The sequence below is a fragment of the Musa acuminata genome, chromosome BXJ2-3 (genome assembly GCF_036884655.1).
Source record: "Musa acuminata AAA Group cultivar baxijiao chromosome BXJ2-3, Cavendish_Baxijiao_AAA, whole genome shotgun sequence".
Taxonomy (NCBI): domain Eukaryota; kingdom Viridiplantae; phylum Streptophyta; class Magnoliopsida; order Zingiberales; family Musaceae; genus Musa; species Musa acuminata.
This window is the reverse complement of record NC_088340.1, coordinates 37578079-37600922: the sequence shown is the minus strand read 5'-3', so window position 1 is coordinate 37600922 and position 22844 is coordinate 37578079. Positions and strand designations below refer to the sequence as shown.

Sequence of the window (22844 nt, the reverse complement as noted above, 5' to 3'; positions counted from 1 at the left end):
TATGCTTTCATAGTCTTCATCATCTAGTCTTCCAACTGAAATTAAATTCAGCCTCAAGTCAACCACATGTCTCACATCCTTAAGTACCAACTTGCAGCCAAGGTTAGTCTTTAAATGGATATCACCCATGCCAATGATGTCTGCTGTGCCATAGTTGCCCATCTTGACAACACCAAAGTTTCCAGACCTATATGTAGCAAAAAACTCCCTCTGAGGTGTAGCATGATAAGAAGCACCTGTGTCAATCACCCACTCAAGATCCTGACACACACAAGAAAAAATATCATCAGAAGGAGACAAAATCAAATAATCACCACCTTGCACTGTAGCTGTAGTATTATCCTTTGATTCTGTAGACTCCACTTCTTTTCCATTTTTCTTGTTCTTCTTAGGTTGCTTACATTGGTTCTTGTAATGTCCTTTCTCACCACAGTTATAGCAAACAATATCTTTTCTTGATCTTGACTTGCTCCTACCCATACGTGAACTGCTTCTGGACTTTGACCTTCCTCTGTTCTCTGAGATAAGTGACTGTGAATCATTCTGAGATGTTGCTGAACTCTTTCTTCTCAACTCCTCATTCAACAAACTGCTTGTTACTTGACTCATAGTGACAATACCATCTGGCGCAGAATTACTGAGGGAAACCACCAGTGTCTCCCAACTTTCTGGTAATGAACTGAGAAGTAACAATGCCTGCAACTCATTATCAAGAGACATTTTCATAGAGGATAACTGGTTAGTAATACTCTGCATTTCATTCAAATGCTCAGCAATAGAAGCACCTTCTCTATATTTTAGGTTCACAAGTTTTCTGATCAAAAAAGCTTTGTTGCCAGCTGTTTTTCTTTCATAGAGACTTTCCAATTTTTTCCAAAGAGAATATGCAGAAATTTCAGTAGAAACATGGTGAAATACACTATCATCAAGCCACTGTCTAATAAACCCAATTGTTTTTCGATCTAACCTCTTCCACTCATCATCTGTCATAGTTGTAGGTTTTGCACTATCCCCCTGCAAAGGTCCATACAAATCTTTGCAATACTGAGATCTTCCATTCTTGGTTTCCATATCATCCAATTATTTCCATTCAAACTAATCATGCGAGAAATATTACTGGCCTCCATGTTCAAATACAAAAATTAAATCACCAAAACCCCGCTCTAATACCAGTTGATGGGGATAAAAAGAGGAATAACCTTTGTATAGGAACAAATACTAGAAGACCAAAATACGCAGCGGAATAAAATGGAACACAATCAAACAGAACACCAAGATATACGTGGAAAACCCCTTCAATGTGAAGGGTAAAAACCACGGGGCAAACTAGAGATAATCCACTATGAGAATAATGAATATACAAATCTCAATCTCTTGTCCAAAACCCTAGCAACAACCACAAGAGAATAACTGGGATACAAGGATCACGTCACTGCCCACAATATCTAATACCTCCCCAAGTAATCACAGCAAGAGTCTACTGTAGATTTGATCTAACCTGAGATGAGAACACTGCTAGATGATTGTGAACAGTCTCTCTGCGTTGTCCTTGTCTTCTTCCCTTTCTTTCTCTTCCTTTTCTGCCTTGATCTCCTTCTTCTCTTTGGAATCCCGTGGCTTCAAAGATCTGCCTCGTTGCTGCCTTTTTATAGTCTTAATCTGTCTCTAAAACGCAGCCACCACACCCCCCTAATCTTAATTAGGGTTAGGTTAAGAGAGGGTGTGGGCTGTGGGCTGATAAAGCCCACATGGGCTGAATATGGGCCATCAGCCCAACAAAAACTTCAAATTGAAAAATGCCCGAGGTAAGAGGATGCCTCCCCTCCCTCCTTCACTTAAATCACTGTCATTATGTCAAGTCGGGTTGACAGAAGTTCCAAGATTGTGGGAAGAAATCGATGGAAGTAGCAGCAGTATGATCGTTTCAGAATTGAAAATATATAGTCTTGAAGAGATCAAGCTGGTGGACATCCCAGATTGTGAGGAACTCCCTTATCTTGGACAATTGCCGAGTCTCAAGGTTCTTCGCATCGAGGGAATGCCAACAGTGAAGAAGGTGGGCGATGGATTCTTCGGTTCTAGAGACGAAAGCAAGTGTTTTCCTAGCTTGGAGGAGCTCACGTTCAGGAACATGCTAGAATGGGAAGAGTGGTCTTGGGCTGATGACCGACAGCTGTTTCCCTGCTTGCGAAAATTTGAAATTGTACAGTGCCAGAGGCTTAAGAGGTTGCCTCCCCTCCCTCCTTCACTTGAATCACTGTCATTATGTCGAGTCGAGTCGATAGAAGTTCCAAGATTATGGGAAGAAATCGATGGAAGTAGCAGTATGACTGTTCCAGAATATGGACTCCCTTGTCTTGGACAATTGCCGAGTCTCAAGGTTCTTCGCATCGAGGGAATGCCAACAGTGAAGAAGGTGGGCGATGGATTCTTTAGTTCTAGAGACGAAAGCAAGTGTTTTCCTAGCTTGGAGGAGCTCACGTTCAGGAACATGCCAGAATGGGAAGAGTGGTCTTGGGCTGATGACCGACAGCTGTTTCCCTGCTTGCGAAAATTTGAAATTGTACAGTGCCAGAGGCTTAAGAGGTTGCCTCCCCTCCCTCCTTCACTTGAATCACTGTCATTATGTCGAGTCGAGTCGATAGAAGTTCCAAGATTATGGGAAGAAATCGATGGAAGTAGCAGTATGACTGTTCCAGAATATGGACTCCCTTGTCTTGGACAATTGCCGAGTCTCAAGGTTCTTCGCATCGAGGGAATGCCAACAGTGAAGAAGGTGGGCGATGGATTCTTTGGTTCTAGAGACCAAGGCAAGTGTTTTCCTAGCTTGGAGGAGCTCACGTTCAGGAACATGCTAGAATGGGAAGAGTGGTCTTGGGCTGATGGCCGACAGCTGTTTCCCTGCTTGCGAGAACTTAAAATTGTACGATGCCCGAGGCTTAAGAGGATGCCTCCCCTCCCTCCTCCACTTCAAACATTAAATTTACATGAAGTCGGATTGACAGAACTGCCAGGGTTATGGGAAGGAATCGACGGAAGTAGCAACAGTATGACTGCATGTTTTACAGAATTTAGTCTTGAAAGGGTCGAGCTGATGGACATCCCAGAATGTGAGAGACTCCCTTGTCTTGGACGACTGCCGTATCTCAAGGTTCTTCGCATCGAGGGAATGCCAACAGTGAAGAAGGTGGGCGATGGATTCTTCGGTTCTAGAGACGAAAGCAAGTGTTTTCCTAGCTTGGAGGAGCTCACGTTCAGGAACATGCGAGAATGGGAAGAGTGGTCTTGGGCTGATGGCCGACAGCTGTTTCCCTGCTTGAGAAAACTTGAAATTGAAAGATGCCCGAGGCTTAAGAGGTTGCCTCCCCTCCCTCCTCCACTTGAAACATTAGAAATAGATGATGTCGGATTGACAGAACTGCCAGGGTTATGGGAAGGAATCCATGGAGGCGGCGGTTGTATAACTGCTTCTCTTTCATCATTGGTAATATATAAATGTCCAAATCTAAGAAATCTGGAAGAAGGGTTGCTATCGCACAACTTCCCAAATATCGGTGACATTGCGATATTGGAATGCGCGGAACTCGTGTTGCTGCCGGTGAAGGAGTTTAAAGAACTCACCTCCCTTAAGAAGTTGTCAATCCGCAGTTGCCCGAAGCTCTTGAGCATGACGCGAGATGGGGACAATGACATCCTCCTTCCACCCACAATCAAGGAACTAGTGCTGTCTGACTGTGGGAATCTGGGAAAATTGCTACCGGGCTGCCTGCACAACCTGACCTCACTCACTCGATTGGAAATAGGCGACTGCCGGTGCATAGAGTCTCTGCCAGCGACGTTGCTGCTTCACCTGAAACGACTTCGATATCTGAAATTTTGGAAATGTGGTGAGCTGAGATCAAAAGACGAGTTGTTGCTGAACGAAGGGAATGAGCAAGTGGAGGGTTCGTCGGTAACTGAATTATGCATCGACGACACAGCCCTGTTCAAACTATCGCTCTTAAGAAGGACACTTCCATCCGTTCGTATTCTCACAATCTCAAACTTTCCTCGAGAGACGATGTCTGATGAGGAGGAGCAGTTGTTGGGAAGCCTCACAGCTCTCGGATGGCTAGAATTCTTCAATTGCTTGAATCTACAATCGCTACCGAGAGAGTTGCATGCCCTTCCCTCCCTCCGGATTCTAGCAATAATTGGATGTCCGGAGATTCAGGCGCTACCTGAGAAGGGGCTGCCGACGTCCCTCAGGAATCTACATTTCGAAGACTGCCATCCGAGGCTGACGGAGCAGCTGCAAAAGCACTTGGCCGAGATGAAGAGTTCGGATCGATTTTTGGATGTTGACCATTATGATCTCCCATCTCTCCAACTACTTGATGAGATATCATAAAACTGTTGTATTATCAATTATTTCTCCTCTATCATATTAGGTTTCTTTTTATTAATTAACCTCATTCTTGAAGTTCAGCGGAGTAGATACACATTGTGTTAATATCAGCTCTACAGAACTCAAAATGTGATTCCCAGCCCATATAAATTAGCTCTATAAGTAGGTCCAGCTTGATTTCTATTTGACATTTATAAGCAAACAAGTTTAAATAATTTTTCAAAGTAAAATAGGAAAAAATTGCATTGATTTCGGTCAAGATATTGTTAAAGTTGACAAGCATACATCCGAAAAGTTAGAAAAATGGATATAATCAATAGAGGCAGTTGACATGTTCGAGCAGGTTGGTGTAGAATTCATTTCATAATTCATACCTGAAATTGCATATTACAGTGTCGATCTGATGTATACATTCCAAAAAAAAAAAAAGAACGCAATTGACTCATCTTATTGATCAGTTCCAAACTATATACTAAGTTCTATCAACAAATTAAATATTTCCCTTGAGATGACCCATATTGTTGCTTAATCACAATACCTCCTAACACAAAAATCTTTTGTGTACATACAAATCAACACACCTCCGAAAACCCTTTAAAAACACACTTTTTGCTAATATCATCTCATGTTCTTTACTTAGACCCATACAAGAAACCAGAAGGGAGTCTTACTCCCTTGTATATAGCATATGGCATGAAGAGAGCCCTAATCAGCAACAACACCTCTTAGTTTTACGCCACTTCCATTTCATAAAAAATTCGAGTTGATAGATTAGATAGGGTTTTGACATTTTTAAATATTAACGAAGACTCCTACAAGCAAAAGTTTCAAATAAATTCATCAGAAAAGAGATGCTTTTCTCCATTAACGCCACTTCCAATTAATAACGCCAACCATTTCCCCATTAGATTACGACTACAAATCCTGCACACTCCATTCCACAAAAGACGAAAACAAAGCACTTGAATGTCACGCTCGCCATATATCTTGGATGAAAATTGGTAATATAGAATCAGAATCAAAGCCTGAAAACAAGTTCTAAAACACCATGCATTTAAAATGATAAAAGATATGGACCGACTCATATACGAGTTCTAAAACACCATAAGGTTCCATTGTGGAAGACACAACCTACAGTATATGATCTTAAAAATGAACAGAGTAGTTGGCCAGCTAGACTGCAACACAAGCAGACCTTGTCAAGTATTTGACATCCTGTAATCCACCTTGTTCTGCATAACAATTGGGAAGCCTAATGTCATCAACAGAATAACTAAGCTTCAGCAAACATAGCAAACCCCTAAAAGAAAGTTGCAGTGTTGAAACCAAGTCAAAACTCAGCTGATCTCACATGTAAAGCATTAAAGAAAACAGAGGAAAGAATTGTTTGACTAGTAGCATTCCTCTTCAATCCACTAAATTACTTTGATGATTTGAAAGTAGCATTAAAGAATTGTTCCATTCCCTTCGAACTATAATGCCAATATATCATATTCGAATTGAACAGATAGAAAGAGTAGAAGAAGAAAACTAAAACCAAAAGAAAATGTAAGTAAATCAAAATCTTTTGAGCTTCTTGGATGTATGACTTCGGATAGAATCGGTATCTCAACAGAGAAGCGGAAAGCCTCACTCTTCTGCCACGTTCGTAGCCTCGTGCTCCCTTGGAAGCACTGGATATCTGCGAGTGAAGCACGCATCGCAGAACATGTGGCCTTCCTTCCCAAATGCTACCCTTAAGCTCTCGAGCGAGAGAAAGGCGAGGGAATCACTCCCTATTGCTCGTCTCACACCCTCGACGTCCAAACGATTGGAGATCAGCTCCTCGGCCCTCGGTGTGTCGACGCCATAGTAGCAGGAGCTGATGATGGGTGGGCTGGCGATCCTCATATGGACCTCCCGAGCTTTTCCGGTGTTCTTGATGAGTTGGACGATCTTGGACGAGGTGGTTCCCCGCACAATTGAGTCGTCGATGACGACGACGCTCTTGCCTTCGAGGATGCCATAGACCGGTGCGAGCTTGAGCTTGACGGCGAGGTTGCGCTCTTCCTGATTTGGCTCGATGAAGGAGCGGCCTACGTAGTGGGAGCGAATAAGGCCCTGCCGGAAGGGCAAGCCGGAGGCCTCGGCGAAGCCAAGCGCAGCGAAGAATCCGGAGTCCGGGACCGGAATCACGATGTCGGCGCCTGGTGCAGGGGACTCGCGGGCAAGCGCTGCACCGAAGTTGTAGCGCGAAGCGTGGACCGGGTGACCAAAGACGACGGAGTTGGGGAGGGCGAAGTAGACATGCTCAAAGACGCAACCTTTGCGGGGTTTCTTGGGCAAGAGGCAGGAGGTGATGATGGACATGTCGTGGCCGTCGACGACGACCACCTCCCCGGGGTTCACCTCCCGCACGTACTCGGCGCTGATAAGGTCCAGGGCGCAGGTTTCGGAGGCGAAGACGATGGCGCCGTTGGGGCGGCGACCCATGACGAGGGGGCGGAAGCCATGGGGGTCGCGGACGGCGAAGAGCTTGTCCGCGGTGAGCAAGACGAGGGAGTAGGCGCCCTCGAGGGACTCGCAGGCCTCGATGATGCGGGCTAGGAGGGGGCGGGTGGTGGAGGTGGCGATGAGGTGGAGGATGACCTCGGTGTCGGAGGTGGTGCTGAAGATGGACCCTCTGGACTCGAGCTCGTAACGAAGCGAGTGGTAGTTGACGAGGTTTCCGTTGTGGGCGACGGCGAGCTGGCCAAAGCGGTAGCTGGCGACGAAGGGCTGGACGTTGGCAAGGGCGGAGGTTGCGCCGGCGGTGGAGTAGCGGTTGTGGCCGATGGCTGCGGAACCGACGAGGGGCTCGAGCTTGGAGGTGTGGGAGAAGACCTCGGAGACGAGGCCAAGGCCGGTGCAGGAGTGGAGCGACGCGCCGTCAGAGGAGACGATTCCAGCGCCCTCCTGGCCGCGGTGCTGGAGGGCGTGCAGGCCCAGGTAGCACATCTGGGCCGCCTCTGGGTCGCCGACGATGGCGAATACGCCGCACTCCTCGCGGGGCTTGTCGTCAAAGGCGAAAACATCGTCAGACGAAGGGTAAGGCAGGTCGGCGAAGGAGGAAGCAGCAGCGACGGATGCGGAAGAGGACAGGCGGAGGTGGGAGCGGAGGAGGGGCTGATTGGGGCATGGTCTAAGGGGAAACGGGAGGGAGGAGGGGGAGGCTTTGGAGGGGCAGAGAGAGGACACAGGGGAGGAGGATGGATGGCGAGCGGTGGCGCGGTATGTGGCAGCAGCCATTAGAGGAGGGAAGGCAAGGCAAAAGCAGAGAGGCGCTCGAAACCCGCGCGCGTGGTTGACGACGAAAGATACGGTCAGGGGTTTTATAGATTCCGATAACATCCGACTCGAATAGGTAAAATTGACGAGTAATCTATCAAGAGTGCATTTTAGGGATGCGTGTACGAACCGATGTATCGAATCCACACAACGGTATCTCCTATATCTCGAGAGCATTAAAAGCCGCACCTTACGAATCCATAGCCACAATATACAACATGAGATCCAGAATGGAGGTTAACATATCTTTCAGGTGTTATGAGAATATAATTCCAAGGCATTCCCCAAAGAAACCGTTTGATTATTCTAAATTTGGAAAGAATTGTAGTCATGAAGTTAAGAAAGGGAAACAAACCTGCAAAATTTTATTTCCGTTTTGGGTCAGCGGCCTACACCGCCTCCGGCCGGAGGCGTTGCCGAGTTAGTCAAAACAAAACCTAAATAAATCTTTCCAAGAATCTGTGCCCACCAAACATGGAGTGTGGAGGCTGCATCTGCTTTAAGTGGTGGCATTACTTGCCATGGTCAAATTATCATTATTTTTATCATTATTTATCACTATTGACTAATTTTTATTATAACCCTCGATTTTTTTAAATTCTCACGGAGTGTCCCATTCTTTTAATGATGTCAAAATACCTCTAATTTTACAGATATTTTTATAAATAAAAAAATAGAGGCATTCTATAAGATATTTAAAATAAGGGACGCTTTAAAGAAAAAATTAAAAAATTTGCCTTATAATCATTTTTCATTGTGTATTAATAAAGAAAATAAAAAGGCTGTATTATTATTGTTTAATATTATATATTGAATTCATAAAATAATTCTTTTTCTCTTAAGAGAATCTATATTTTTTTAGTGTATAGTAGAACATCTTAATTTCAAAAAATAAAAAAATATTACATTAAATATGGTATATAATTTTCACAAATGTATTAAACATGAGATGATTTAAATGCTACTTTAAAAGTATATTATTGCTAGATGTCTTAACCGAGATAATATCTATTTTTTTAATAGTATTAAAATGCTTCATAATTTGTAGATCATATTCAAAAGAGGATTTAAATGAAAAAAATTGCCACATGATTATTTCTGTTAAATGGAGAAAAATCGAATAGGGGGCCATTCTCTTGAGGAAAAAAAAAGAAAAAAATATTTTTATGAAAAATTCGTCATATTATTATTATTATTATTATTATTGTCATCATTATCCATAAAGAAAATAAAAAGGAGGGGTTTGGAAGGAAAAAGAATAAAGGAAGATAGATTAGGGGTTTTGTGACCACCCACCCACACAGCCCAATCTGGACCGCCGTTTGGCCTCCACAGAAAGGAGAGGTGGAGGCGGCGCGAAGTGGATATGGGGGGCTTTCCGATATCTTGTTCGGCCGCCGGCTCCACCATGTGATGGAGAGGGCAGGGCAGCCCACTCCGGAGAATATACTGTCTTGGACTCTTCTTGTTCGTACGCGCTATTTTGACCTGCAAGTGGATGATGGCTTTGTTTGTGATGTGGTGGCCATGGCGAAGCTCGGAGGATGAGACATCGTCTTGGGAACGAAGACTTCTGTGCCTCATCTGTTACTTCCGGTCATCCTCAAGGCGTCCATGCGACATTGGATTGAGCTCTGATCCAACCGCATCTAATCCATTACTTATTTTTAGGTTTACAGATAACCTTTACACTAACAATCAATATAAAACTATATTAAATCTCATAAATATGGATCTATGCATGTGATTGATTCCAAATAGTTAAAACTTTAGACTTTATTGTTATTATTATTGTATTATGTTGATATGATACCCCTAATTAGTACATTGTGTAACCCGATCAAGTTCGATTGCCCGTAGAAAATTGTCATATAACTCTTCAAATCTCATCTTTTATACACATTTGCCACAGTAATTACACATGCAACATGTCTTTAAATAATACCATATATATATATATATATATATATATATATATATATATATATATATATATATATATATGATTTGAAGTCAGTTGTGATTTCAAATTGGATTATTTCGAAATTGCAATGCAAATTTGTGGTGGATATTTTAAAAAAATTCTTTAAAAAAGTTTCTATTTTTTTCCTCAATTAGTATTTTTTTCTATATATTTGCAGGTAACATCTTTTGCCATATATTACTAGTGCAGTCTTGTTGTCGTCCTCAATCATATACTCTCACGGATAACGATAAAAGCAAGAGCGCATGAGCAAAAATGATGACAATGATGAGAGCGTGTGAGTGTAGCGTAGCAAAGGCCATATATAATTTTATCCTTTAAAAAATAAGAATGCTCTACGAGAATAAATAAAAAATGAGATGCTAATTAGAATTTTTTTTTTTTTTTTAATCATCCTATTTTTAAAACTTATTTTATAACTAATAAAAAAATTTATTTTATTTTAAATGAATAGGATAGAGAGGAACAAGTGGCTAACCCATTCGCTCATGTGGGCCTCACAATTAAATGATGAAAGGAATCATTTGAAACAAATTACATGGTCACAAACTAGAAGAAATGGTAAGAGATCCACTCTTTTCTTCTACACTAAGAAAGCACTTTTTCTTTTTTTTTTCCCCCAATTTCCCAATGCATCTTTTTCAGTATAATTCTTATCACACACGTTTAACCTTAGAATTCTCATGCGATCCGATGCACTAATGTTAGTACGATCGTATTCACGAATTAATCTTACCTAAACCGCACAACGTCATTGTGATATCTATTTCCCAAAGATCAACCTTTTCGAAATATGATCCAGCTCGGGAGAAGACGGATCGGTGAAAGCGCAAAACACAATCAACTTTCGTTTTCGTTCCGCGGAAGCATAGTTCCAGATGGAATGAAGGGTCAAAGATGGGTCGTGGATTGTTCTTGCTGCCTGAGAAGGCACACTTCAATTCGTATTCTTCTTGTTCTGACAAGACCAGACGCGTCAAAGCATCCATCGAACGGTTCCGATTTGCGAAGCAGATAGAGAGATGCGAAGCTGCTGCGTGTCGAGATGCCTGCCATGCCCCGACAGCCAATTTAAAAGTCGGAGAGCGACGCAGCCCCTCCTGCTTCCTGTTGGTTTGCCCTTTTCATCCCCCGTTCCAATCCGTTTCTGCTTGGGATCTGAACACAACTTGCACCTGCCCGCCGTCCCCAACAGCGTGGGACGCGCTGCCCGCGCCCTCCTTTCGTGGACTATGGACCACCAGCTCGTCCCGTAAGCTGTTTGTTAATTTGACTAGTAAGCTCCTGACCTTAGACAAGTCGATGGCTTTTGGAGTTTTGTATCGTATAATTGCTTGTTGCCAACCCGATCCAACATTTTTTAGGTCGCTTGTAATCGAGAGGTATCTGTTTGAAACATACTGCAATTAATATGTGGCGGTGGAGGAAGACGAAGACACAGTTCGGTCCCAGTCTTCGGGTGAAGCCGTTGTTCAAAGAGGCTGTGGCTCGTTATAACTGGTTATTGGGGCCTCGTTTCAGGGCCAATCCGCATTAAAAATTGTTCTTTTTTGTTATTTTTACTGCTATCATCCTATTTCTGAGGAGAAATATGATGTGTTTTACCTTCTCTCACCTCCGCCCGTCCCATTTGTAGACAAAGCTTCGCACTTTCCTTTATTGTATATGTTTATTCTTATTCTTCGCCCCTCCATCCTCCCTCCCTCTCGCCTTTCACGAGGCCTTCGAATGAGGCCCGCGGGCTGGTAGATGAGCAGCGGCAGGACGCCGCCCGACCGATGGAGCAAGCTCCGGCCGACGCGCGGTCCGCCCACCTCTTCGCCGACAACCTCAAGGGCTTCCTCCTCGCTGTCGCCTCCAGCGCCTTCATCGGAGCCAGCTTCATCATCAAGAAAAAGGGCCTCAAGCGCGCCGGCGCCTGCGGCTCCCGCGCCGGTACGTCACCCCTTCGCCCTCCCCTTCTCTCCTCCTTGCCCTAGCCCTAATCTCAAATTGTGTTCAAAGAGAATAGCTTGCTTTGTTTGGTTCTCCAGGCATAGGTGGGTACGGATATTTACTGGAGCCTCTGTGGTGGATCGGGATGGTCACAAGTAAGCCCCTTTTTGGTCGATTCATTTCCTATTTCTTTTGTCTTTTGAATCCTGAAGGAAAGTTGAATTTGTTGCAGTGATTGTTGGTGAAATTGCGAATTTTGTGGCCTACATGTTTGCCCCAGCTGTTCTTGTCACTCCGCTGGGTGCTTTGAGTATCATTGTTAGGTAAGAGGTGTGCACCTGAAAGTTCGCTGGATGCAGATTTTATATAATAGTAAAAATTTTGTCTTCTTAACTGGTTTTAATCCTGCGAAATGGTGAATGCAGTGCCATTTTGGCCCATTTTATTCTCAAAGAGAGATTGCAGAGGATGGGTGTGTTGGGCTGTGTGCTTTGCATGGTGGGTTCAACAGTTATAGTGCTCCATGCGCCAGAGGAGAGGACCCCGAGCTCTGTTGAACAGATATGGGATCTAGCGACACAGCCAGGTATTCTATGATGGCTTATTCTTGAGTTCATCTAGTGCTTTTGAGGCGTATTCATTTTCATTCATGATTTTGTTCAGTTAATCAACTTGCTTGATCATCTTGTTTCTGATGCGTGTTATTTATTGCTTGATGTGCGTTTGTCAGCCTTTCTTTTGTATGCGGCTTCAGCAGTTGCAGTATCTCTGGTGCTTATGTTGCATTGTTCTCCACGGTTTGGGCAGACAAACATATTGGTGTACTTGGGCATATGCTCTGCAATTGGATCTTTGACGGTAATGATGTTGTGATGATGGTGTGTTTGTTTCCCTTAATTATCTGCTCTTGATATCTCTTATATTTATCAACTGTTCAGGTGATGAGTATTAAGGCCGTAGGAATTGCAATCAAGCTTACATTGGAGGGCATCAATCAAGCTGGTTACTTCCAGACATGGGTATTTGTGATGGTGGCAATATCCTGCATCATAATTCAATTGAACTACTTGAACAAGGTTCGTGACTTGAGCAAACTTGAACTGCAGTGCAGTTCCATAGGTGTCTTATGGTGCTGCCTGTTTCTGGATATCCCAGAGAGATGCTACAACTTCACACTATCCTGCAATATTCACAATTAGATGCATAATTATTTTTCTAACATATTAGTTACCATTTTATGTGTGTGTGTGTGTTATAGCATATTGGTTCTTTTGCAATCATGTGATGTTTTTTTCTTAGAGTTTAAAACTATACTAGTTTTATATGAGTTTTGCTTTATAACTTACTTTAGAAACTTTGTTGCATCTCAGTTGCCATGATCTTTGAACATGTTTGGTTTGCCGATGACGTAAATCACAATAGCGTGTGATCAAGGTAGGTTTCTAGGAGTTCAAAGCTACAGTTGTTTAATATGAGTTTTGCTTGGGTTCTGAATAATTAATGTTAGAAAACTTGTTGCATCCCAATTCCCATAATTGTTGAACATGTTTTGTGTTTGCTAACGAAATAAATAACAATAGTGTGCAATCAAGGTAGGTTTCTATCTTTTCCTCTTTCTGGTATTTATAGTTATCTTCAACTATGTGAGAATTCCTTTTTGGGCTTCTTGATACAGCATACTTGTATGTTTAATTCTTTGATCTATTACATGAGTCTTTCATGCTCATGGTTCCTGGAATATTATATTTGTTCACTATAGTTTATTGTTTGTGATGTTGATAACATAGCTTCAGCAATGGCTTCAAGACTAGCTTTTGTGAAATTGATAACATAGCTTTTAACAAGTAAAGGTTTGTCTTTTAAATACAATTGTACAAGTATATTTGATTGAAAATTTTATTTTGTTTCCTTACAGTATTTGTTAGTGGAAGCTGCATGCAACTGGGATAGCTGTAATTGGCACATTTCATAAATAAAACCTAGCTAATCTAGGAGATGCAGAAATAGAGAAGTGGGATTTGTCTCCAGAAATAGGAAGATCAGTGTCAGTTCCATTTAAATGACAAATGTGAAGTTGAGCTTCAGAATAACTTTATGTAGATTTGTTCAGTATTGTGGTTATGATCTTTTCTCTGGCTCTTGTAGCAATCGGGTTAAATAAAGTTTATGATGTGTGATTTTATATGAACATTCTCTAGATATGGCCTTTGAGGAATATAAATGATGTAGGATGAGCAAAAATGGAGAATAGAAAGAAAGAAGAGAAATATAATAATTGAAATATAATAGAAAAAACTTGAATAACTACCAGACTCGCTCTGGCTCTAGGAGCTAACTCTTACGATGAAGGCCTCGCACCTCTACACGTCTCGCATGTAGACGGTGGGATCATACCATCAAAAACATAATTGTGACCTCGCACCATCCACACACAAGGTGGGAAAGAACTTAATTCATTAATCCATTTCTCATTCATGCATGTCAATGTTCTTGCCCCTTTTTATAGCCTCAAGTACAAGAATAAAAAGAAAATTACAGAAATAAAAAAAATTACAATCACATCAAATCAGATGTATGATATTCTTTTTCCTTTGAAGAAGGTAATATTTCTAATTTGATTTGAGCAATAATCTTCCTCTCTTGATGGTATTCTTGATTGATAGATTTTCATCTTTGTAGAGATGAATCTTCAATCAAGATTTGTGATCTTAAAAAAAAAACAAATTTAATGTCTTCCATCTTTTCTTCATTTGCTTCCTTTTTCCTTGTCATTGAGTAGATACTGATATATGACAACTTATTACATATGCAAATTATCACTAAACTAATTAAATTTATTTAAATAAAGGATAAACTAATTAGTTCTGCATCAATAGAGATCTGGTCTTCTCTTCTCTTTTATTAGGGACAAAGAACTTATAATCATCAAATTGCAACAAAGTCTTCTCTTTTATTTAAGGATTGTGCCGCTTACTATCTATCTCCAATTACTTCTTTTCCACTGAGAAGTACACTTTAGTTGTATGCTGACTTGCTAGATTGTTATCTTCTTATGGAAGTGCAAGGAGATTAACTGTTGTTGGTTCAAACTTCCAGTTAAATGATTTATTACTGTGGCTTGTAACATGCTAAGTTTGCATCAGAAAATTGTGTTCCAGTCGATTTAGGTGGGCCAAGATTTTGGTTCAACCTTTGTGGGTGGCATAATCTGCTACTGTATATAAGCAGTGTGGTTTGACCTGTAGAATAATAGAAGCTATTTGGATGGTTTGTAGGGTTGTATTACTGAAAGTTCTAATAAAATAGCCAACTTCATGTGCACAGAGGCGTACAATGCCCATTCCTAAACTGCATCAGGCTAATTGTTAGAGTATTGCCATTAATAAGCGCCTCTCTGATTCGAGATAGAGGAAAAGCCTGCCAAGTGCTATGAGACTATACTGATCTAACTTTGTTGTTGAAAAAAATAGAAATAATATTTAAGCATGCTTAAAGCCTTTCAAGATCCTTCTTTTATAGGGCTACTATTTCCCCCCAAAATTTTATCTGAAATATACTTATTTAGACTTTGTAATTATATATAGTATTGCTATGCTGATAATACAATAAAATATACTAGTAAACTTTGCTAATAATCTTCTATTGTTTATGAAAGTGCCTGGCCCATTCTTAGCCTTGGCCAAACCATAATAGAAAGCCTGCCTGTTCATTTGCTTGGGGAGAACGTTTAGCATGAATATCGCTCGCTTTCTTTGTTAGGTAGGGCTGTTGGCTCCTATAAAGATTCCCAATGACCCGGATTTTGCTGTCCAGGGCAAGATATGGTCAATGACTCGTCTCCTGGCAGGTTGGCATTTTTGAAATGCTTGTGCCAAATAGTTAATCTTCTAAAATTACAAAGAATGTTTGGAAGCAGAAGTAATAGATCATTATTTTGGTGACAGGTCTTATCATTAAAATCATTGTTGGAGACAAATTATTCGGTTACTGCACATTGAAAATCACTTTCTTATCATGTTTCACGATTACATGTATGCCAGTTTGCTAAGTTTAACCTATCATTCTGTATCCAAATTAGCTACACATGGATTAATGATTTTAAGGTTAATGAAGAGCTAACCAAGAATTTTTTTTATTTTATCTCTTACCTGACTTAATGGCTTTCCAAAACAAATTCAAGACCCTGAATGTTACTTATTGTCTGTTTTTATTTTTTTTCCCTCTCCAGGCATTGGATACTTTCAATACTGCAGTTGTTTCTCCCGTCTACTATGCCATGTTCACAATTCTTACAATATTAGCAAGTGCCATTATGTTCAAGGTACTGAATACAGAAATGATTAACAATGTTCAGTTTTCTATTCTTATGTTGATATTTGTCTAGAGGTAATTTCTTTGTACATGCACAGGATTGGTCTGGGCAGAGTGCTAGTAATATTGCATCAGAGATTTGTGGGCTTATTACAGTAATTTCTGGGACTACAGTGTTACATTCTACAAGAGAACCAGATCCACCTTCCTCTTCAGGTAAATCAAAGCCATCTAAGATCACTATAGGCGTCAATGATTGTGACTTCAGCCTGTGAGAAAATTTTCTTTTCACTGTTAATTTCATGGGAAGTAAACAGTCGTAGGATTCAAACTTGAATGGAATATCAGGATATATATTATACTCAATTATATGTGAAGTTTCTGTCTCATTTTTGGGAGTCTTTATATTCACAGTACTTCCTGTTAAATATAACATAAAAATGTTCTAGGTGATTGTTGAATTCTATCTATTAGTATTTTCAATAACTTGGATATTTGCCATAAGTGGATATTCTGAAACTTTGGGGAGGTTATCACTATAATCCAATTGATCAAATGAGTTAAGCATTGTGACAGCGAGAGAAGCCCATCTGACTTGTACTTTCTTTGTTTTCTTCATTTACATATATCATATTCTTTATGTCATGTATAATTATCTGTGTTTTTGATATACTCATGATTCTGGTGCTAAACATTGTTGAGATATGAGAACCACAAGCTTTCCCAGTATAACTGGTCACAAACATTTTCCCTGCATAAAGAGAAACATTGAGCTTTTGTAGTTTTTGTTATATATGCTCATTTATTTGTATGCTGATTGGGATGACGGAAATCTGTATAATCATAATACATTTTTTTCTTAGTTCATTATCATCATATAAGTTTGTTATGCAACCTTGCAGATTTATATGCACCACTCTCTCCTAAAATATATTGGCACATCCAAGGAAATGGTGATCTGGGAAAGCTCAAGGACGATGATTTGTTGTCTGGGGAATTTGTTGCTGTGGTTCGACAGGATTATTTCGTTTAGGCAATGGGGATAATACCCGGCATCATTTTACGAGCTCATGTGCTTCATGATTGCCTTTGATTATGTGATGCCAGGCCTATGCAAAACACAACTTGATGATTGATGGCTGGAGATCGAATAGAAGTTTTGTAGATTATATAGTGGACCAAAATTGCTTATGTTCTCTGGTTGTGCTTCTCATTTCATATGGTCATCTGGGAGATGCTTCCGTGCTCCATGCTCTAGTTCTGTAAGCTATTATTCTTCGAGTCTCTTGTTGCTGATAGTTGCAGCCATGCAAGTCTTGGTTTTCCATTTAGTTGGTAATGGCTGTATTGTGTATGTGGTTTAGCCCTGGATGTACTGAGAGGATGGTGATTGCAGGTCTTTTGGTGTATTCTACTGTACAGTTCATTTTCTTTAGCTTTATCATGGAAGTTCCTTAATTTATTTCATTATGCATCCCTAAATTTTTTTAGAGAAAATTGCATACATATATCTTTCTCCAAGGTTGGTGGTTGTCATGGTTCCTTATCTTAACTTAAGCAAAGCTCGAAAACTTGTATGTATGTCATTGTAGTTAATCTGTCAGTTGAGCATTAGTATAATGAAGGTTGAAACTCAAATTGACATTAATATCTCATTAAAAAATGTTAGTGAATATAAGGAATCATCTAATTGAACTAGAGTAACAAAGGGCATTTTAGGTAATCAGAATTATTCAAATTTAGTGATAACAATGATTAGTAGTAATTAACTTGAGTTTATTGGGTTGATGTTATCGGGGATGACAGAAATAAAAGATTTTGAGTTTTTGGAGGGATATATATAAAAATCTAAACTTTTGGAGGGATATGTAATATCAAATTTGGAGGGAATACTGTTTCCAAACAGGATATATATGTAAGTGCCATGAAAGATGGTATCTGCAAGTGGTGATGTGGCTGGTTGATCTTAAATTGACTGGAAGCTATACATGCTAATCTACATATAGTCTTCTTGCATTTAGACTTGCAATTAACTCTTTTGTTGGATAAGGATTAGTTTGTTTTAGTATCAAAGTCATATATGTGATTAGAATGAAGTACTTTGTGTATAAGCTGACTATATTCTGAACTTGTTTTGCTCTGATGTCTGCTTACTTGGCCTTAATCCGTATTTAGGATAATTAATACAAGCTCTCAGAAGAATACAAAGAAGATCAAAGGTAACTTTTTGGACAGGGAATCTGTTTTCCATCTGTAGATCATGTCAAATGTTGTAACCATGACTAGTATTCTCATACTTTGGATTATCGATTTCGCATTTGGTTTAAAGATTATTGTGTGTGAGCCTCTTCTTCTTACACCAGGATCCTTATTTAGGATATGTAGTAGTTGATATTTTAAGATATTCCCATACTGTTTTGCTGTTCTGTGTTGTTCATCCAGTTCTAATGCCCTGGTACTTTTTCACATCGAGAAACTGTTTTTCCATATTGGCTTTTAGTAAACTGCATTGCAGTGCATTTGAACAGTTGAACCGCAAATATATTGAAATTTATTGTTTCCAGTAACTAGTTTCACGACAAGGGTGTATAACTTGCTGAAGCATTTAGTCATCAAATTTTGCTAGGTCACTAAAACCTTGGGTACCCATTTCTCTTGAGATGAACTTACATGCTTCTTTCTTGTGCGTGAGTTTGTGCAAACCATGACTCTTTCATGTTCAGGCACTTATAGAGAGTTCCATGGACTGATGCCATTCATCCTTAACAGTTGAGTCGATCTTATGACTAGAAATCATCTCTCTATATCTTATGTCTGGACCAATTTTTGCTGTTGTGTCTCTGACTTGGAAATCATCTTGCAGGATCAATAGATCCTAAAATATTCAAGGCCTTGATGCATGATTTCTTAATCAACAAAGCTAGCCTCATTGAATGTGGATTAGGTAAATTATGTTGTCTGATATTTTAAAAATCATCCTCTCAAAAGTTATAGGAATGTGTAACTTTATTGCAACATGGTTAACTGATTACAATTTATCAGGAAAAGAAACAGAGTTCTCTTTAATAGCATTTGTTGGTAATGGATGGATCTTTTCTTTCCCGTCTGTATGCTTGACTCCTCATATCATGCCATTTTATCTTACCCTGTAATCTGGGAGGTTCTTTGCTGAATGTGATTCATCCTGTTGCTGAAAGAAAAGGAAAAGAAAGTTGAATGAAGCAGATGCACAAAAATAGAGATTGTATGGACTATTGCACCACCGTTATAAATTTTAAGAGCAATTGTCTTGCCTGTTAGTTGGCTGATCAAATGCAATTTGTTGTGTACCAAGTGTTACAGTGATCATAGTGGATCAAAACTTTGCAGTGAGAATTAGGGTAACTAAAGTTGAATCATTAATTTCCTTATGTTGTAAACTATTTGGTTTCAGTTTCTGTTCTTCCAAGTGTTTTTTGTTTTCTAATCTGATTTGTCACAACGCTTGTGTCTAGCAAAACTACCAAGAATAGTTTCAGATGACTCTAGAAGTAAAGATTGATTGAAGGATATCATCATAGGAACACCCTAAACTTTGACGTATATGGATTAAGGGTAAAGCCATCAGAAAAGAAAAAAAAAAGATTTTAGGAAGATTTATGGGTACAAAGAGCATAATTCTTGACTGTTGCCTTTATCACTCATTCATATGTTTTTTAAAAATCAAGTGAAGATACCAGCAATTTTAATTGGTAGAAGTTTTGATGTTTGATAGCATTATCAATTATTCTTATGCATATTTTAGCAATGAACACTGCTTTGCATGTTGGACTTGTGTCCCAACACACGATGTATAATACATCGGTGTGTACTGATGTTTCAAGAGGAAGAAGAAGAGGAAGCATATCTATCGAACTATCCGAATTGTTTCGGGGGCAAAGAAGGTTCTTGAATATTTTTTTTTTAATGCTTCGGATCGAACTATCCGAATCGGTATTGAAGACTATCTTAATTGGTAGAAGTTTCGATATTCGATAGCATTATCAAGTATCCTTATGCACTTCTTGTTATTAACAGTAAGATCTTATGATCATATTTGCTTTCATCAAATTATGACTAAGGGTTTAAATTGTCAACCTAAAACTTCCGTTGAAGGTGAGAACGAAACCAAAAAAATTATTGAAGGCGATAGTATGAATGAGGTGTCTACTTACTTTGCTAGTAATTAGGACTTGGGATTGAGTTGCACCTTCACGTTTTTAATTAGCGTATTAGATGGTGATGAGTCATTATCTCAAGACTATCTCATAGAGAAGAAGCTTACCTCCATTAATTTTAGGGTTTACTTGGTTGTGCCAGAAGAGGTGGTGGCGGTGGAGATTTGTATGGTGCTCTTTCTTCATATACTGATCGTCCTGTAAACAACAATATCCTACTTATAATTGAGGAGCCACTAAATTAGGATCGAGATGGCAACTAATTTAGCTAGTGAAGGCCATGAATCCCACATCCACTCTAAATATGGTATATTATAAGGCCATGAATCATGATATGAAATCTAGCGAAACTTACGGGTAGAACTGTAGTACGGTATGATTGGTGGTCTCCGAATTGGTGGCGGCGGTGGAGATCGGTATGGTGCTCTTAATTCATGTACTAACAATCCTGCAAGCACAAGAAAAAGCTCTGTTAATAAGTTGGTCGATACTTTCCTGGTCTGAGAGCATGATTCCCATCCCTCCTCCATTTGATCCTAATCCTCACTTCTGTCAATCTCATAGAACTCCTTTTCTTGTGTCAGGATCATTTTGGAGCTAGAAGAGTAACATTTGAGGTGACCTTAGTGGAGAAAGAAACCTCACCTCTGTGAGCTTCAGATGAGTAGAACTGACAAAGGAGGATGGCAACTGCAATCAGGAGGGTGCGGCAGGCACGAACAAGGTTCAACTTCATGGTAAGTTTTTCTGATCCTTGTTTGAAAGAGTTATTAGTATACGGAACTGTTCATGATATTTCATGGCAGCAGCATGGCAATATATACTGTGCAGTTGGGCTCGAAAGTCTTCTTAGCATGCCTGAAAATTTCAATGTCAGGATTTCTACTTCTTTGCACATGCCTGAGCATGTCTGACCTTGAACTAGTCAAATGCATGTTGGATTTTTCTTTCTTTCTACCTACATTTTCCATAGTAGACCTGTTCCGGTTTCCTTAGATCAGAAAGGAGTCTTCTTTATGGTTTGTGATGGAGAATTCTAACATGAGAATTTGATTTGTTCACTGAGACACAGAATTTTCAAGATCAAGACAAGTAACAAATCGAACAACATATCAATCATATTTAATTGAAGCAAGTCGATCATCTAAGAGAAGCAAAGCCTGAATTTTGTAGAAACTTTGGCTGTGCTAGTGGCTTCGATTTCTGATTTGCCATCAGCTTTGACTTTGGTTGTTGGTCTATCAGCTTTCAGATTCACCTAACCTCACATTGAATATAAATGAGGTTCTGCAATTTCTGACATTTTTTACGTTGGTTAATCTTTAACTAATGATTCTCATGATAAAATGTACGTCTTTATCACTCAAAAACTATTGTGAAGAACACACACCATGCATCCTGTCATCACTCACATTCCAAGATTCTTATCTGAAATATATACTAGTTAGTATTTCCAAAGGCATATAGATCTTTCGGTTTTAGTCCATAAACTGTTTCAGCTGTTGAATTAACTCGAATTAAATGCTTCTGCTTTTTAACTCAAAGTACTCCTTGGTATGAACTGCATCAGCAGCTGTTCTTTCTTGTTCATCCAGTTTGTGTTTGCTGTATTCTGATGACCATTTCTAATTTTCATGGGCTTTCATGCAAGAAAGACATATTTTTGGTGACATTTAGGGGATATCACATCAATGCATGACCCTCAACAAGTTTGCTTTAGAAGCTGCTATAGAAGAAATCTCATCATTTTGCTGACATTAAACAGTTCTTTTTGATAGAACAGACATCAGAAAGGTGCCTACATGTTCCGAATGCTTCCTCACTAGGAATACAATTATGCCAGTAAGCAATTGTGGACTTGAATCTGCTCTTGTTTTCATTATTCTTTCAAACACTTCAATTTTAATTGGAAGGCCTTTTTGTACGATAATGACAAGAAGAAATTAACCCAATCTTATTGATTACTATTTAGATATATTATCATTAATTTAGATTTAAAATATTCAGATTAATCGAATTACCTATCGGATGGTTTGTGACGTTAACAATTTCTTCTTTTCTAAATACAATTTTAGTTAACTGGAGATAAAAAACAGAGATGTGACATCAATCAGACCATAAATTAAAGAGGCAGATACAGTTAATTCCTTCTCGTCCCTCATTGGTTTTGTAGGGAGGGACGAATGAAATTTACAGAGCACAGAGACAGGTACAACATGAGCATGATCTAGCTGGATATTAAATTCCATGGCAAGGAGCAATTACTTTGTTCTCTGAGTTCCTTCTCGGTGGAGCCAACGTATCCTCATGCAACCTTTATTTGTGGCGGAAGAGCATCGGGTTGGATTCACCTACCATCACCAAAGGAAAATATCTACAGTGATTCCTGTAGCTTCGGTGGCTGACAAGATGATGTGGTCCTATTTGAGTACTTGTCTATCTATATTATAACGATGTGCACATGAGGGTAGGTTTGATGTTACTGTAAGATTATACATTCTGTCTTGTACCCTCTATTGAGAGTTAATTATAAATTATTTTCTGTAATTGATTAATTTTAATATTTTTATTTTTTTAAAAGTTACATTATGATTTTTATACTTATACAAGTAAAACATTTAATTTTGTTTCTCCTCGTGTTGTGATTCGGTTGCCGAAAATATCATAGGGTTTATAATTTAGTACGTGTTGATTTTGCTAAACAAGTATAGTATTTTTGTGAGTA

The 22844-nt window shown here is 39.6% G+C and overlaps 3 protein-coding genes and 1 long non-coding RNA gene across 4 annotated transcripts; 2 read left to right on the top strand and 2 right to left on the bottom strand.

Annotated features, from left to right (window-relative positions):
- Nucleotides 1–1813: 1813 nt before the first annotated feature.
- LOC135607595 (disease resistance protein L6-like) lies at nucleotides 1814–4390 on the top strand. The gene has a single exon (XM_065099544.1). The coding sequence runs from the start codon at nucleotides 1814–1816 to the stop codon at nucleotides 4388–4390; it is 2577 nt and encodes an 858-aa protein (XP_064955616.1).
- A 1429-nt stretch (nucleotides 4391–5819) lies between these two features.
- On the bottom strand, nucleotides 5820–7815 carry LOC135608040 (amidophosphoribosyltransferase, chloroplastic-like). The gene has a single exon (XM_065100455.1). It carries the CDS (start codon nucleotides 7754–7756, stop codon nucleotides 6017–6019), a length of 1740 nt encoding a protein of 579 aa, XP_064956527.1. The 5' UTR covers nucleotides 7757–7815; the 3' UTR covers nucleotides 5820–6016.
- A 3249-nt stretch (nucleotides 7816–11064) lies between these two features.
- On the top strand, nucleotides 11065–17390 carry LOC135608041 (probable magnesium transporter NIPA6). Its single transcript, XM_065100456.1, has 9 exons — nucleotides 11065–11612; nucleotides 11711–11767; nucleotides 11845–11935; nucleotides 12038–12198; nucleotides 12343–12470; nucleotides 12551–12688; nucleotides 15841–15933; nucleotides 16022–16139; nucleotides 16826–17390. The coding sequence occupies exons 1-9, from the start codon at nucleotides 11456–11458 to the stop codon at nucleotides 16954–16956; spliced, it is 1074 nt and encodes a 357-aa protein (XP_064956528.1). The 5' UTR covers nucleotides 11065–11455; the 3' UTR covers nucleotides 16957–17390.
- A 1505-nt stretch (nucleotides 17391–18895) lies between these two features.
- On the bottom strand, nucleotides 18896–20965 carry LOC135606564 (uncharacterized). The gene is made up of 4 exons (XR_010484855.1): nucleotides 20765–20965; nucleotides 20475–20567; nucleotides 20227–20317; nucleotides 18896–19113 (listed from the first exon to the last, which is right to left on the bottom strand). It is a non-coding gene; the product is annotated as an uncharacterized LOC135606564 (long non-coding RNA).
- Between the last annotated feature and the right edge of the window lie 1879 nt (nucleotides 20966–22844).

What these genes read in the sequence shown, in the direction of transcription:
- LOC135608041 (XM_065100456.1), top strand. Translation starts at nt 11,456, where the DNA reads ATGGAGCAAGCTCCGGCCGACGCGCGGTCCGCCCACCTCTTCGCCGAC. An exon ending in GCTTTGAGTATCATTGTTAG is followed by an intron (nt 11,936 to 12,037) that starts GTAAGAGGTGTG and finishes TGGTGAATGCAG; the next exon opens with TGCCATTTTGGCCCATTTTA. An exon ending in AGATCCACCTTCCTCTTCAG is followed by an intron (nt 16,140 to 16,825) that starts GTAAATCAAAGC and finishes GCAACCTTGCAG; the next exon opens with ATTTATATGCACCACTCTCT.
- LOC135607595 (XM_065099544.1), top strand. Translation starts at nt 1,814, where the DNA reads ATGCCTCCCCTCCCTCCTTCACTTAAATCACTGTCATTATGTCAAGTC.
- LOC135608040 (XM_065100455.1), bottom strand. Translation starts at nt 7,756, where the DNA reads ATGTTATCGGAATCTATAAAACCCCTGACCGTATCTTTCGTCGTCAAC.